The sequence below is a fragment of the Triticum aestivum genome, chromosome 1D (genome assembly GCF_018294505.1).
Source record: "Triticum aestivum cultivar Chinese Spring chromosome 1D, IWGSC CS RefSeq v2.1, whole genome shotgun sequence".
In the NCBI taxonomy this organism is placed as follows: Eukaryota; Viridiplantae; Streptophyta; class Magnoliopsida; order Poales; family Poaceae; genus Triticum; species Triticum aestivum.
The window spans coordinates 497157278-497172775 of record NC_057796.1 but is presented as its reverse complement, the minus strand read 5'-3'; the positions used below and the strand labels follow the sequence as shown (position 1 = coordinate 497172775).

The 15498-nt window shown below is 45.6% G+C and overlaps 1 protein-coding gene across 2 annotated transcripts; it reads left to right on the top strand.

The window, feature by feature from the left end:
- The first annotated feature begins 4365 nt into the window (after positions 1-4365).
- LOC123179734 (uncharacterized) lies at positions 4366-9185 on the top strand. Of its 2 annotated transcripts, none has more exons than XM_044591606.1 (4): positions 4366-4711; positions 7474-7959; positions 8408-8569; positions 8686-9185. In XM_044591606.1, exons 1-4 carry the CDS (start codon positions 4475-4477, stop codon positions 8779-8781), a joined length of 981 nt encoding a protein of 326 aa, XP_044447541.1. In that variant the 5' UTR covers positions 4366-4474; the 3' UTR covers positions 8782-9185. The 2 variants fall into 2 exon arrangements, with proteins under 2 accessions (XP_044447541.1, XP_044447540.1); XM_044591605.1 differs by lacking the exon at positions 4366-4711 and adding an exon at positions 6374-6948.
- The last annotated feature ends 6313 nt before the right edge of the window (positions 9186-15498 follow it).

The following is a 15498-nucleotide window of genomic DNA, read 5'->3' as shown; positions in this document are numbered from 1 at the left end:
TGCTATGATCTTGGAATATACGATTCAGTGGAAAACTCATATGCACGTGTGGAATGATAAACGGTAAATCTAGATTCCTAGTCTCACATGCAAGACTAGCTCAAGCGTTGTTGGTGATAATGTTTTCCGGATCTTAGGATATCGTTAAGTGTAACAGTAGTCCTAAAACAACATTAAGAATATTACGTTGGAAGAATGATCATACAAAACTGCTTGTTTGTTATACTTTGAGATGCAATCGACACAAGTCAATTGTTATAACACAAGAGTTAACATGTGACTTCATTTCTTAGACCATGAGAGTATCGAAGTCACTTCCTACCATACGATGGACTTGGGGGTTGCTCATACGTCATTTGTAACATGGTGATCATAACGACAACTTATAGGTTCATCGGAAAGTTTGACAAGGGACTAGATAGCTCAAGAGTGGGATTTACTCCTCGGACGATGGAAAGATATTCTTAGGTCCCTCTTGGTGTGACGACATTCATCATCGTCTGGCCAGACATATTTGACTAAGTCACATGGATGCCAGAACGTCAACAAAAAAGAAGAACATAATCGGTAATGAGGAGACCGATATAGTGACCATGATAATGACTCAAAAGGATAACGATACATCTCACCTCGGGTTTTGTATAGTATCGCAAAGCAAAAGGAATAGCACATGACAACCAAAGGTTCACTATAATGTTATTCGTGTATTCATGGGGATTGATATGGATGTCCATGGTTCCGCTATCGGTCAATGAACGAAAGGAGTCTTGTTCATGTCTATGTTTTACCGAACCTACAGGGTCATAAGCTTAAGGTAATCACAGTCTGTTGAGTGTTACTAGGATGGGAATAATGAGAATATATTCGTGAAATAGTTTCACTAATATTCGAATAGTTTTAAGAGGAACCAGAAGCGTTTCTGGGTCACCGGAAGGGTTTCAGAGTTTATCGGTCAATACTTGGTATTTCCGAAAAATAATATATAGGTGGAATTATTTCCGAAGATGTTAAATTAATAATAAAAGGCTCTAATAATAGTTAGGAGGCTTTTATATTTACTTTAATATCAATGGTCCTTAAAAGGCCAAGTGGTCGAAAGCATATTGGGCCACTTGGGCCCAATAGTTGGAGGCGCCCCCTCCCTCCTTGTAGAAGGAAGGGGGGGGGCGAAATGGAAGTGGACCCCCTTCCTTGGCCGGCCAAAGGGGGAGGATTCCTTCCCCTTGTGGCGCCCCCTCTCTCCTCCCTCAAACCTATATATACTTGAGGGTTTTGGCCCTTTGGATAGACAAGTTTTGGAGCCTCCTCCAGTTCTCTAGTTCTAGTTCTATTTTGTCCTAGTTGATCCTCTAATCCTCATAATTTGAAGCCAAATATGGTTCTAATCTCCTCTCTCTAATTCTCTGGCTACGAATAGCTCTCGATGGTGAAGCACTGATACGTCCATTTTGCATCATCTTTTCCTACTGTTATTTATAGTGTTTTTATGCAATATAATACTTTGTGGAGTAATTCTACCACCTTTTCTCTCATAATATGTAAGGTTTACACAAAGAGGGAGAATACCGGCAGCTGGAATTCTAGACCTGAAAAAGCTATGTCAGAGATACCTATTCTGCACATCTCCAAATGAGCTGAAATTTTACGGAGAATTATTTTGGAATATATAATAAATATTGGAGAAAAGAACTACTAGAGGGCGCCACCCAGGTGCCCACTAGGCACCAGGGCGCGCCTGCCCCCCCCCCCCCCGGCGCACCCTGGTGGGTAGTGGGGGCCCTGGCCCACCTCCAGTGCCCATCTTCTGGTACATAAGGTCTTTTGACCTAGAAAAAATAAGGAGAGGACTTTTGGGACGGAGCGCCGCCGTCTCGAGGCGGAACTTGGGCAGGAGCACTTTTGCCCTCCGGCGGAGCGATTCCGTCGGGGTTAATTCCCTCCGGGAGGGGGAAATCGAAGACATCGTCATCACCAACAACCCTCTCATCTTTGGGAGGCCAATCTTCATCAACATCTTCAACAACACCATCTCATCTCAAACCCTAGTTCATCTCTTGTGTTCGATACTCTTACTTATCGAAAGCACTAGGATTGATGCCCTATACTTGTGGGTCATCAAGCACTTCCGGATCATGGAGATCGTACGCTTGCAACTAGTAGAGAAGTCGTGCTTTTAGTCTTCCGTTCAAGGATTGTTTGTGGGCGGTTCGCGGGGTCATTCATCTACGGTTCGAGGGACTCCATGTACGATCTACACCGCTCGTCTTTTTCCACTGCAACTCGGAGTCGGTACGATCTGATCCAAACCGTTTATCGCATCTTCATAGTGTTCCTTGTGGATCGTAGTGCGATTTTTTTTTATTTTTTACTACGTTTCCGAACACCATCGGCGTGGTGGAACATATGGGCTAACAGATGGTGATCTGAGACACAGGAATAAGATGAAAAGGTCGACAAAAACGGGCGAGTTAAAGGGTTTGGCAGCATATAACCAGAAAGGCGAAGGAGATTTAATTAGGTGGAAGGGACTAAAATGAATGTTGGTATTAGGAGATAGATATGGTTAAAGTTGGCCCAAGGTGTAGGTTTGTGTCAAGGAAGCCCATCAGTTGATATGCAAAAAGAGTGTCCAATGGGCGGGGTAACATGATGATGGATGCAAGGGCCGTGGAAGGATTGGGCCCGGCCCCGGGTCGGCTTCACTACACTATAGCTACAGGGAGATGAATAGTGTGAACATGCACACGGTCGTCACGCCCTGGCATACCCGAGGCTTGTCTCTGCCCTGGATGGATGGTCATTTGAGGCACGCAAATAAGATGAAAATGAACGACAAAAATGGATGAATGAAGGGTTTGGCGGCAGATAAACAGATAACCAATCGGTCAGCTAGCTAGGTGGAAGGTAGCAGGTTGTAATTTGCATGCTTAGATCGAAAATAGTGTGTACGAGCATGTGGCTGTCATGCCCCGACGTGCCTGGGGCTTCTCTCCACCCCTGGATGGATGGTCATCTAAGGCATGCAAAAAAGATGAAATGAACGACAAAAACGGATGAGTAAAGGGTTTGGTGGCAGATAAAAATGCAACAAATCCGCCTGCTAGCTAGGTGCCTAGCTAGCATGTTGTAATTTGCGTGCTTAGATCAAAAATAGTGTGTACGAGTATGTGCCCGTCATTCCCCGACGTGCATGGGGCTTGTCTCCAACCCTGGATGGATGGTCATCTAAGGCATGCAAAAAAGATGAAATGAACGACAAAAACGGATGAGTAAAGGGTTTGGTGGCAGATAAACAGGCAACCAATCCGCCAACTAGCTAGGTGGAAGGTAGTGGGTTGTAATTTACGTGCTCAGATCAAAATAGTGTGTACGAGCACCTCTAGTCATGCCCCGCCCCGACGTGCCCGGGGCTTGTGTCCGCCCCCTGGATTGATGGTCATCTGAAGCACGCAGATGAAAATGAACGATAGAAATCAATGAGTAAAAGGGTTTGGTGACGTATAAACAAACAAGCAATCAACAAGCTAGCTAGGTGGAAGGCAGCGGGTTGTAATTTACGTGCTCTGGTCGAAAAATATAGTGTGTACGAGCACATGGCTGCCACGCCCCGACGTGCCTAGGGCTTTTCTCCGCCCCTGGATGGATGGTCATCTGAGGCACATAAATAAGATGAAAATGGACGACAAAAACGGATGAGTAAAGAGTTTGGCGGTGTTTAAACAACCAAGCAATCAGCCAACTAGCTAAGTGGAAGGTAGCGAGTCATAATTTTCTTTAAACATTGCTTATATGTAATATATAGACAATAAGAGGTAGCTGAAGGTAAATTACTTGACGATTAATCGAGGATGAACTCGAATTAATGTGAGTGGATGGAATGGATGACCATCGTGGGCGTATGCCACTATTATTTGTAAGAGTGTGTCCTTTTATTTCCTTTTATTTGACCATGATGAGGGTGTATGTTGTCTGGCGGGCTGCAATGCACTCTTGTAGCCGGTCCAAAAACAACCGAGTGCTTCTTCTCCTTCTAGTATCATGCTATAAGAGGAATGACCAAGGGTGCGATCGTAAGGGCGGTGCGATATTGCTAGCTCCTGGAAGTAACCAGAAGAGTGAGTTTTTTTGTTTTGTTTTTGAGGCGACAAGAAAAGTGGGTGAATGAGAGGAAAATGTAGAATCGGACGGGCCCATATGGTTGCTTCCTTGTTAGTTGTTTACCAGCCCAGCCCACCACCAAGATGGAGACACCAGCATGGATTTTCTGTCTTTTTTGTCTCTTTCTTCCTCCTCCCCTCCCCCCACCCTCTTTGTTGTCCCCCTTCTTCTTCTCCTCCTATAAATCCTTACTACAGCGGCCTTTCCAAACTGTCCCAACCCATTCCTTCATACACCAACAATCCATCCATCCCTTCTTCCTCCTCTTACAAGCCAAGAAGCAGAGATCCAACAGTCAACAGAGAAGAAGAAGAAGATGTTCGCCAACGCGGGCTTCAGCTTCTCCGCCTACCCTTCTTCCCCGTCTAGCTACTCCTACACATACTCCACCGTCTTCTCCCACCCCCACCCAGACTACTCTTCCTTCTCCTCTCCATCATCCTTGACTGCTCTGGCGCAACTGCCACCACCACCTCTGTCTTTCCTGCACCAACAACATCAAGACGATGTTGTTGCTACGCCCAACGCCGCCGCCGCCATGTACCACCACCTCGTGAGTACCTTTTCCCCTGCTATCATAATCTTTGCATACAGCGGGTTGTAATTTTCTTTAGATGTTGCTTATATGTAATATATTGGAAGTAAGAGGGATCTAAAGGTAATTTACTTGACGATTAATCGAGGATGAATTGCAATTAATAATAGTGCATGGAATGGATGAACATCGTGGGTGTGTTCCATTATTATAAGAGTGTACTCTCTTATTTCCTTTTATTTGACCATAATGAGGGTGTATGTTGTCTGGTTGGCTAAATGCACTCTGGCAGTCGGTCCAAAAAGAATTGAGTGCTTCTTCTCCTTGTATCTTGCTATAAGAGGAACTACCAAGGGTGTGATCATAATGGTGATGCGATATTGCTAGCTGCTGGCAGTAAGAAGAAGAGTGAGTAAGTGAATGAGAGAGAGATGCAGAAGCAGATGAGCTAATATATGGTTGCTTTCTTGCCAGCTTGCTTGTTGTTTGCCAGCAGCAACAACCTAGCACCGCGTGTGTGTCATGCCCTGGCGTGCCCAAGGCTTACCTTTCCTGGATGGATGGTCATTTGAGGCACGCAAATTAGATAAAAATGAGCGACAAAAATGGTTGAGTAAAGGGTTTGGTGGTAGACAGATAAACAGACAACCAATCGGCCAGCTAGTTAGATAGAAGGTAGCGGGTTGTAATTTGCGTGCTCGGGTCGAAAATAGTGTGGACGAGCACATGGCCATCACGCCCCGACGTGTTCGGGGCTTGTCTCCGCCCTGGACGGATGGTCATTTGAGGCCGCAAATAAGATGAAAATGAGTGACAAAAACAGTTGAGTAAAGGGTTTGATGGTAGATAGATAAACAGGCAACCAATAGGCCAGCTAGCTAGGTGGAAGGTAGTGGGTTGTAATTTACGTGCTCAGGTCAAAAATAGTGTGGACGAGCACGTGGCCGTCACGCCCCGGCGTGCACGGGGCTTGTCTCCGTCCTCTGTATGGATGGTCATTCGAGGCACGCAAATAAGATGAAAATGAATGACAAAAACGATTGAGTAAAGGGTTTGATGGTAGATAGATAAACATGCAACCAATCAGCCAGCTAGGTGGAATGTAGCGGGTTGTAATTTACATACTCAGATCAAAAATAGTACGTGTGGACGATCACGTGGCCGTCACGCCCCGATGTGCCCGGGGCTTGTCTCCGTCCTCTGGATGGATGGTCATTTGAGGCACGCAAATAAGATGAAAATGAACGGCAAAAAGGGATGAGTAAAGAGTTTAGCGGCGTATAAACAGCCAACTAGTTAGGTGGAAGGCAGCGGGGTTGTGATTTTCTTTAAACATTGCTTATATATAATATATATATGGAAAATAAGAGAGGGCTAAGGTAATTTACTCGAGATTAATCGAGGATGAATTACAATTGATATTAGTGGATGGAATAGATAGATAAACATCATGGGTGTATGCCAGTATTATATATAAGAGTGTGTTCTCTTATTTCTTTTTATTTGACCATAATGAGAGTGTATGCCTGGTTGGCTGAAATGCACTCAGAAACAATCGAGTGCTTCTTGTCCTTCTAGTATCATGCTATAAGAGGAATTACCAAGGGCATGATCGTAATGGGATGCGATATTGCTAGCTGCTGACGGTAAGTTTTTTTTTTTGAGTGGCAGAAGAGTGAGTGAATGTGAAATGTAGAACCGGAGGGGCCCATATGGTTGCTTCCTCTTGCTTGTTGTCTACCAGCCCAGCCCAGCCCAGCCCAGCACCAAGATAGAGACACCAGCGTGGCTTTTCTTTCCTTTTTGTCTCTTTCTTCCTCCTCCCTCCCCCCGCCGCTCTTTCTTCTTCTCCTCCTCGTATATAGCAAGAAATCCTTCCTGCGGCGGCCTTTCCAATCTCTCCCTCCTCCAACAAGCCAAGAAGCAGAAGAAGAGATCCTTCCATCCCTTGTTCCTCCTCCAACAAGCCAAGAAGCAGAGATCCAGCAGAGAAGAAGAAGAAGAAGAAGATGCTTGCCCACGCGGGCGCGGGCTTGAGCTTCTCCGCCTACTCTTCTCCGCTGCCGGGGCCGGGCTACTCATACTCCCCCACACTCTTCTCCCACCCCCACCCAGACCACTCCTCCACCTCTGTCTCCGCTGCTCCGGCGCAACCGCCGCCAGCACTGCCGCTCCTGCTGCATCAACAACATCAAGCCGCCGCTGCTGTTGCTGCACCCGACGACGCCGCCAACATCTGCCACCACCTCGTGATCGTGAGTACCACTACCTTTTCGCCTGCTATCTTTGCACCAATAAGCTAATTAAGCTAGCTAGCTCCTCTAAGCAATCTCCTGCATCAGAATCAGATCACACCAACCCACTGCAGCTGGGTCTTGCTTCTTGTTGCTGCAATTCAGTTTTCGAGATCAAATAAAAGGTGCTCGCTTTCTTTCCCCCTTCTTGTTTCCGAGCCCCTCCTCCGATATCGATCGACGGCCTCGGCTCTGCTGTCGGGGGTCACTGCTTTCCCAGATAGCAGTTGGTCATGTTGCCTCCCAACTTTGAATCTTCTTCTTCTCACACAAAGGCCAGCCAGGTCACTGCTTTCTTTAGCTGCCAATTTGGTAGCAGTCACTTCTTCCTTTCTACTGAATGAATGGATGAATCAGAATTCAGAAATAACTAGTTACCCAGTTCAGTTTCCCTAATAATTAAGTGTTTGTAGTAGGATTAAATAATTAAGTTGACTTCTCTGCTCTAATATTTTGTTTCATGTATGGACAAAAAATAATCAACAGGGAGACATGGGGCAGCCATCCCTGATATCAGAGTATGACCTGGGAGCAGAAGGCGACCTGTTCAAGGCTCCGGAGCCCATACTCGAGGAACCGCTGCTCGCCCTCGACCCGGTCGCCGCCGCCATCTCGATCATGTCCGGCAGCGACAACGCCATGAACAACACCGTCAAGGCCTCGGACATGAGCCTGAGTGAGGCGCTGTACAAGTGCGAGAAGGAGCTCATGGAGGAGTCGGCCATCGAGGAGACGATATCCGAACTGCTGGACGTCAAGATCCCCATGCTGCAGGTCGAGGACGTCCTCGGGGAGCTCAGGGCCTCTGCCGATGGATGCTTGCTCCAGAAGAGCGTCAGCCTTAACTCGGCCGACTGGATGAACGGGTCGGCGGTGACGCCCAACTTCTTCGACTTCCAAGGGCTTGACTTCGAAGCGGCGTTCGGGCTCCGGCGAGTCTACAGCGAGGGTGACATTCACCTTTGTGACATGGTGATGATAATTTCCTTTCTCTCCCTGTTGCACTGCACAACACAACACAACACAACACATCACCTAAGTGAGCACAGCTGTCATAAAAAGAGACGGCATTGGACAAAAACCTCACTGATATAGTAGTGTAGTGCTTTGCTCAACATGAAAAGGCCGTTCCGTTCCATTATATAAATAAAAGCTATGAAAGCTATAAATAACAGCTAGCTAGTGATGTGATCCCAGAGGTTGCTAATTCTGCTCAAAGCCACCTTTCCCTTAACTAGATCATCATGTAACTAGATCAACTTTTATCAGGTAGGATCATCATGTAACTAGATCCCAGCTTGCCATGTTATCCCGATATAATATATAGGTAGGATCATCATGTAACTAGATCAACTTTTTAATAGGGGGACTGCAAGCCTAAGATTACTTATTAGGATCTTTTTACCTCTTTTTTTGACAGAGGCTTGGTGCCAATACCCCTGGAGCTGGGATCGCGGCAAATGTGCAGGCATCTGGTGAGAGGCTTGTGACCATCAGTGACCTGAAAAGGGAGCAAAGGAGACAGAAGCTCAACAGGTACAGGGAGAAGAAGATCCAGAGGAACTTTGGCAGAAAGATCAAGGTACGTACACAAACTAATCTCTCTTCCTTTTCTTCCTGTACTAATACACAAGTAAAATAAACAAGAAGGGTGGTAGATCAGAGAGTGATACATGTTTTCGATTCTGTGTGTTGCAGTATGCTTGCAGGAAGGCTCTGGCAGACAGCCAGCCGAGGGTGCGAGGGAGGTTCGCCAAGATGGACGATGGCTACATGCTCAAGCCAAGGAAGTAGACAGCCACCGAGGTTGTTGCGAAGCTGATGAGGAAGTTAGACAAGGTTGTTGCAGGAAGCTGATGAGCGCGTTGAGGTGCAGGGCGTAGGCTTCAAGCATGTTATGTTTGGTGTTCCTTCTCCCCCAACAGCGGCAGCGAACCATTCAGTTGCAAGGTCGCCTTCGCTGTTATACTCGAGAGCTCTGCAAGTACTAAGAGGCGTCTCTCTGATGGCCAAGATCTTGTCTTCAACATGAACAAGACTAGTACTTAGACTCTGAGAGTATAGAGTTTCCTAGTGTTGAGGATAGGAGTGTCTCGTAAAAGAGTTTGCACTGAGAAAGGCGAGCCAAAGTACTTTACTTTTTCCGTATCCCGAAACTGTCGTTCTCTAGCCTCTTTGGAACAGAGCTTTACTTAATACATGAAATTTATCCTCATCTCCGTTGCCATATATAGGAGTCTCCATTGCCATCTTACTAAATATCTCTAGTAAGCCTTCTTTCCTAGGGATCCATTCATCTCTTTGGATTTCGATCTTTCTTTTTTTTGTTACCAATTCTCCAATTGAGGCCTCTCTTTAAAAGTTGGAGCCCAAATTCAATACCTCTCCAAAGTAGGGAGGCGTCGGCTTGATGCCCTACAAGTGCATAGAGTTTAGTTGTAGCTTTTTCTAATTAAGAGTATTGATCCCATAGAGAGCACATGAATCAGTCTTTGTCTCTTAGAGGGTTTAAATAGCAATACCTGCAAGTTAAAAGCAATCCAAAGTAAAGTGGAAACAGATAGAAGTATTCGTTGATTGTAGTGAACATCAAAGTAAACTTGCAAAACTAAAGCGAAGTAACGCAGGACATGAGTGAAGGTTGTTGAAATCGATAGGACTAAAGCGTTCCTCGGGAGTCCCAATTCCTCACTAGTATGTGTCTACAAGACTGTTTTTTTCTTTCAAAAAGGGGGTTTGCCCCGGCCTCTACATCAGAACGATGCATACAGCCATATTATTGATAATCAAAAGGGCCAACATAAGTCTTGAGGTCTCAAACAAAAGGAAAAAATGCTCACAAAGAGCATGAATGCAAAAACAGGATTTTCACAACCGGCAGGCAAAACATAAGATAGGAAACTAAACACCTATCCTATTACATGACCGCCATCCAAACCGGTTGAAGATAGCCCGTGCTACCGTCTCCCATCGGATAGATCCAGTAACCATATGCTCCCTGGCCTCCGTCGGAGTGAGTAGCGACCACATACGGATGAGTGTAGTGGCCCGGAAAATAACCTGCAAGAAATGAATATTTGTTGTTCTGTTAAAAACCAAGTCGTTTCTGTAGTTCCAAACTGCCCATAATAAAGCACATACTCCTACACGGATATGTCTCGCTGTTTCTGCATCAATCCCATCTAGCCACGTCTCAAATAACATGTTGATAGAATTCGGAGGAGTAATATTAAAAGCTATGTGGACCGACCTTCACAATTTTTTTGCCAATGGATAGTCAAGAAAGAGGTGTTTGATTGATTCATCACTATCACAGAAACTACATCTTTTAGATCCAGTCCAGTTGTGTTTCGCCAAATTGTCCTTAGTTAGAATGACTTCTTTGTGGACAAACCACATCAACACTTTGATTTTGAAAGGCACTTTGACTTTCCAAACATGTTTCGAATGAGGAATAGCGCTAGTGTTGATAATATCCAAATACATGGATTTAACCGAAAACTCACCATTCTTAGCTAGTTTCCAGCGCAACTGATCAGGCTGTTGAGAAAGGTGGACATCCATCGATCTTCTCACAAGATGCAGCCATGCTTCCCAACGGTTTCCCGCTAGCGTCCTCCTGAATTGAATATTAAGAGGATTGGACTGTAATACTGTTGCAACGTAAGCGTCTCTTCGCTGAACAATATTATAGAGAGAAGGATATTGGAGTGCAAGGGGCGTCTCCCCTAGCCATGTATCCTCCCAGAATTATGTAGCCGTGGGTGAGCTCACGGAAGGGTGGAAGACGCTAGGAGAGTACACGCCAACGCTTAAATCATCCGAAACTCAATTTTGCAAGCCATTTTTGGCCTCCAAAATGTTGCCGAAACAGACGAAGTGGGTCACAAAGGGATACGAATTTTCATTACGGTTGTTTTGGCAGGTTGTGGACCTCAAACGGAGTTCGTATGACCAGATTGTGGCCGTTTTACTGATAAAACTCAACTGGATTTCAGCACCGGGGGAACACCGTGAGTCCAGCTTCCAAGGTAAGTTGATCGCGCGGGACAGCCATCTTTACCCACTCGGAATGGCCTATTATTTTCCGTGTATACGAATATAGCGCGGAAGAGCTGCTGTGCACATTTTCGTCCAAGAACGAGGCATCTTCTTGCCCAAACATGCGGGTGGAAGCGGGATCGGTGATGGTGCATGTAAAACTTCATTTTTGGGGGTTTTGGTGTGCCGAAGAGCCTCCTCTTTCTATCCAGACTGACATGTAGGCCTTTTGGCGCGCAAATGCGATCATGTAGCATTGTTCTGTATGTTATTTTCCAAATATGTATCCGTGGGTGAGCTCACGGAAGGGTGGAAGACGCTAGTAGAGTACACGCCAACGCTTAAATCATCCGAAACTCAATTTTGCAAGCCGTTTTTGGCCTCCAAAATGTTGACGAAGTGGGTCACGGAGGGATACATGACATGCATGTAAGGGCCTGGGCGAGGTGCTGTACGAGTGCGAGGGGGAAGGAGGTCATGGACCTGGACGTCCCCGGAGAGGTCAGGGCGTCTCCGGCAGGTGCTGCCGGTGCCGGCGAATGCTCGCTGCAGAAGAGCGTCAGCTCGGCTCCGGGTGCTTCAACTTGGCGGACCCGGACCACACACCACGAAGCACGCAGCACACACCGGAGCACATATCCGGCGCCTTGACACCACGTACGCCCGACGTAGCTCCCACAACCACACAACTAGGCACGAGCACCGTCCGGTCCTGCCCAGACACGGGCGCGAGGGGACGGTGCTTGGTGGTGGTGACAGTCGACCTGAAAGCGTGCAAGGTAGCGGAATCTGTCTCCGACGATGGCATGGCCCGCGGCTCTGTCTTCCTTCCTTGTTTGATTTTTGTGCCAGTTTCCGGATCAGGGCGGCACCAATTCTTGGCTTACGTGTACAACCTAGAGCAAAAGCCGGCTACCTGGCTGATTTTGCTCTGCAGTTTAACGGTGGTGAGCGGCAGAGGGTAGAGGAAGCTCGCCAGTGAGTTTCGGTCGGTAGGAGATCAACGAACGACATCGGCAGGCCGCGTCGAGATCCTCCAAGGACATGACATGCCCTCTCAAACGACGTCCACCAGGAGGTGGAGCGCATTAGCTGAAACCTGAAACTGCAGACTGTAGGTAGGTAGGTTGGTTCAATTAGGATTGAGGCAAGCAGCTGAATTAACTAGACAAGGTTGGTTCCTGTCAACTCGCCGGTGTCCGGTGATGTCCTTCTTGGCCGGCCGTCAGCAGGCGCATACTCCGGCTCCGGGCCTACTGACGTGAGTACGTGCTGTTAACACCCAGGCACGCTGTTAATTCAACTTACAGCTTCTGCTTGGTTCAGGTTTCCAAAGTGAATGCATGCGTTCAATCATGCATGAATGATTGATTTATATGCTTGCAGTTGGTTCAAATACGTACTTGGGACGGAGATCTTGGGCATGGAGCCGTCGCGGGGCTGCAGCAAGACCCTGCTGGCCAAGAGCTGCACTGACTAAAATGGGATCCGGGAATAGGAGATTACTCCCTCAGTAAACTGACTAATATAAGAGCGTCCCGTTTAGATTACTATTTTTAGTTATCTAAACACTCTTATATTAGTTTACAGAGGGACTACTTGTTATATTAATGGCCAGCCTAGAAGGCTAGAACACATCTCAACGGACAATGTATGTCGTGTGTGCACAATAGAACAGGTGAACATATCTACACACATAGCACAAGTGTCAGGCATAAGCTGTTGCACATTCAGTAAACACTGTCGTATCTTACATTCTTAAGAAGTTGATCCCCACTACTACCAATTCTCTTAACGTGCACACTGTCCACATCAGCTTCATGGCACGTCAGCGTTCAGTTTCCTATTTTGCGCGTCCACCTCAGCAAAGTTACCACGTCACTGCCTTTTTTTTCTTCAAAACAACCTTTCAGTAGCTTACCTTATGAAAAGAAGAAGAAACGTTGTAGCTCCCCACTACTGCAGCCCCGTCTCCTCAATTCCCTGCATGGCCCACCAACTAATTTCGTGCCTCTCTTAATCGTAGACAACAGATCCTCTATTCCTCTTCGTCTTCATCTTATCCACCGAAAACTGATGGAAGAGGTAACAGATAGATCTGATCCTCCTTTTAAGAAACCAATCTCCTCTATTCCTGTAGCCTTCACCACAGCTACCGCCCCTGCCAGAATTTATTCCTGAATAGGACCGCAAGATGATGCAACCATGCCGCCGGCATCGGTGGGCATGAAGTTCATAGCTCCCGCGAGTTCATCAGGTCAGGTCAGGTCATACTCTGATATGTTTTGATGAGTGGGCAGACGTGTAAATAAGAGGTGGCACGTATATATCTTATCGACTATCGCTGCATCCATGTCCAATTTATTCTTCTATTCTACCACCCGATGTCAACCAATTTAGCTACTTTTCAGTCAGCTGATTTTTCATTTTTGGGTCAGTCGATTTTTCGCCCGTTGATTTTGTTATGTGATTCGTTCTGTACCATGAGTTGTTTCGGTTGTGTAAAAATTGACCGAACCTTGAAGTTGGTCAGTCGTATCGTTATTGGGCCGAGGCCTCGACCCCGATATCCTATTCCTTCGCTTGTTTAGCTGCAGCCCAGTCCGTAGAGAAAAGTCACTCTCTCTGTCGTCTCTTCTTCTGCTTCACTCCTCTTCTCCTCTCTTATCCACTCTCTTCGCTGCTCTTTGCCCCCATTGCCCCCCCCCTTTGACCGTGGAGGCTTTGTGCTTCATTGCCCCCCCCCCCCCCAATTCATTTCTTTTTTCTGTATGTTTCAGTTGCTATTTTAAGTCATTCATTTGTTGTTTCTGTTGATATCTATTTTGCAGGGATTTCGAGGTGTCACTGGTTAGGGTTTTCTATGCTTGCTGTGAGGTGTGCTAGGGGAGGCTTTAGGTATGTGTTCTTCCATTTCTTTTTTGCTTTTGATTTCTCCCTATGATTTATAGATCTTGGTTAGGTATACAAGAAGCTTTGAGAACAGTCGTTGAAATCACTAGCCTGAAGACTGAACCAACATTGATTTTGTTTAAGGAATAAAACTGCAGTCCCTTCTCTTAATCAAGTGTGTTCTGATGCATGGTTCAGTTCTCTTTTGTCAATTTCTATCTGACTTAAGGCGTTTAGCTTTTGAATTGACATATTCTGCAACTTTGTAACCGATTGTCTGAAGCTAGCATTGGCTGCAACTAGGATACTGACATGTACAATTGTCAGCCTCGTCAATGTTAAACTGTTTGCACTTGACAGATTTCAACCAAATGGTTGTACAACTAGATTCATAGTTAAGCCTGAATTTAGGTGGGTTTTGTTTGACTCTGAAAGTGCCATTTGGTCACTTGGTGTGGTATCTCAACTCTTCTATTTGAGGATAAATACCATTATTCATCTCAAAATGATATAAACTTGGTGTGGCGTCTTTTTTTTGTTAGTTGTGTTGGTGTGCAATTTTCATGTCATTTGATTAGTTTTATGTTTAGTTTTCCCAAGGGTTTATGTCCCAAGGTCTTGAAGATATCAACAGTGACAAGAGCCCAGCTTCGAGTTCCTTTTGTTCATCGGACATCGTGGTGTTCTATGTAGTCCCCACTACACTCCTGGTGGTGATGCTAGTGGATCTGCTGGTGATGCTGGTGGATTTGGTGATGCTGGTGCTGCTGCGGCTTCCTGCTCTGTTTGAAGCGTATGGTTCAAGCTCGGTCTTAAGACATATTGGGTCTGCTTTTGGAACTGTATGCCTTATAGGCAGCTAGTACGATGTCGTCTTTAGATTTTGTAGTAGTTTGTCCCATGTTGTCAAGTTGAACTGTCACCTCTTAGTTACCTAGGTTGAATTTGCTTTTGCAATCTAGTTGTGTAATGTTTGCGACCACTACTGAATATCATTGAAATTAGTGCCAAACTTTGGTCTGTCATTTTATTATTTGGCTATTATAAATTTTTTTTTGTAGGCTATGTAGTGGTCATCTTCTTTGTTTTTAATTTGAAAAGTTGGGGTACTCTGTCCCTATCTTTGTCAATTTGAACTTGTGATATTTCCTTGTGTTTATTTCAAACTTCTACAACTGTGATTTTGAGCTTGCTGATATTGTTTTGTTGCAGCTCACAGTGCCTTCTTCCAATCTTTGAAGATAAGTTGGAATTCAAGGTAGAAAATATTTTGTGGAATGCCACTTCCTATAGGTATTTTGGTCGTTTATAGTTTCTTAAAATTCATATTTTTTGCAATGCTCATTACTGATTGTCTTCATAGTTACTTCCCATAGTAATGTTAACGTTCCTTCTTTGTTTTCTCCCATGTCTCTTTTCTGACATCTGTGCAACATGTAATGTTATGATAGTGCCACAACCTGAGCAAGTGATTTTCCCTTGGCGACAACTTTCTCCACTAATCCTTTTCGCTAGTTATCTATTTGTACAACTCTTTGGACCTGCAAATGCAATATTCAGACTTCTTAGTTTTATAAT

Excerpts from the sequence above, each read along its gene's own strand:
- LOC123179734 (XM_044591605.1), top strand. The coding sequence starts at position 6,703 with ATGCTTGCCCACGCGGGCGCGGGCTTGAGCTTCTCCGCCTACTCTTCT. Across the intron at positions 7,960-8,407 it reads ACATTCACCTTTGTGACATG|AGGCTTGGTGCCAATACCCC; the intron begins GTGATGATAATT and ends TTTTTTTGACAG. Across the intron at positions 8,570-8,685 it reads ACTTTGGCAGAAAGATCAAG|TATGCTTGCAGGAAGGCTCT; the intron begins GTACGTACACAA and ends TGTGTGTTGCAG.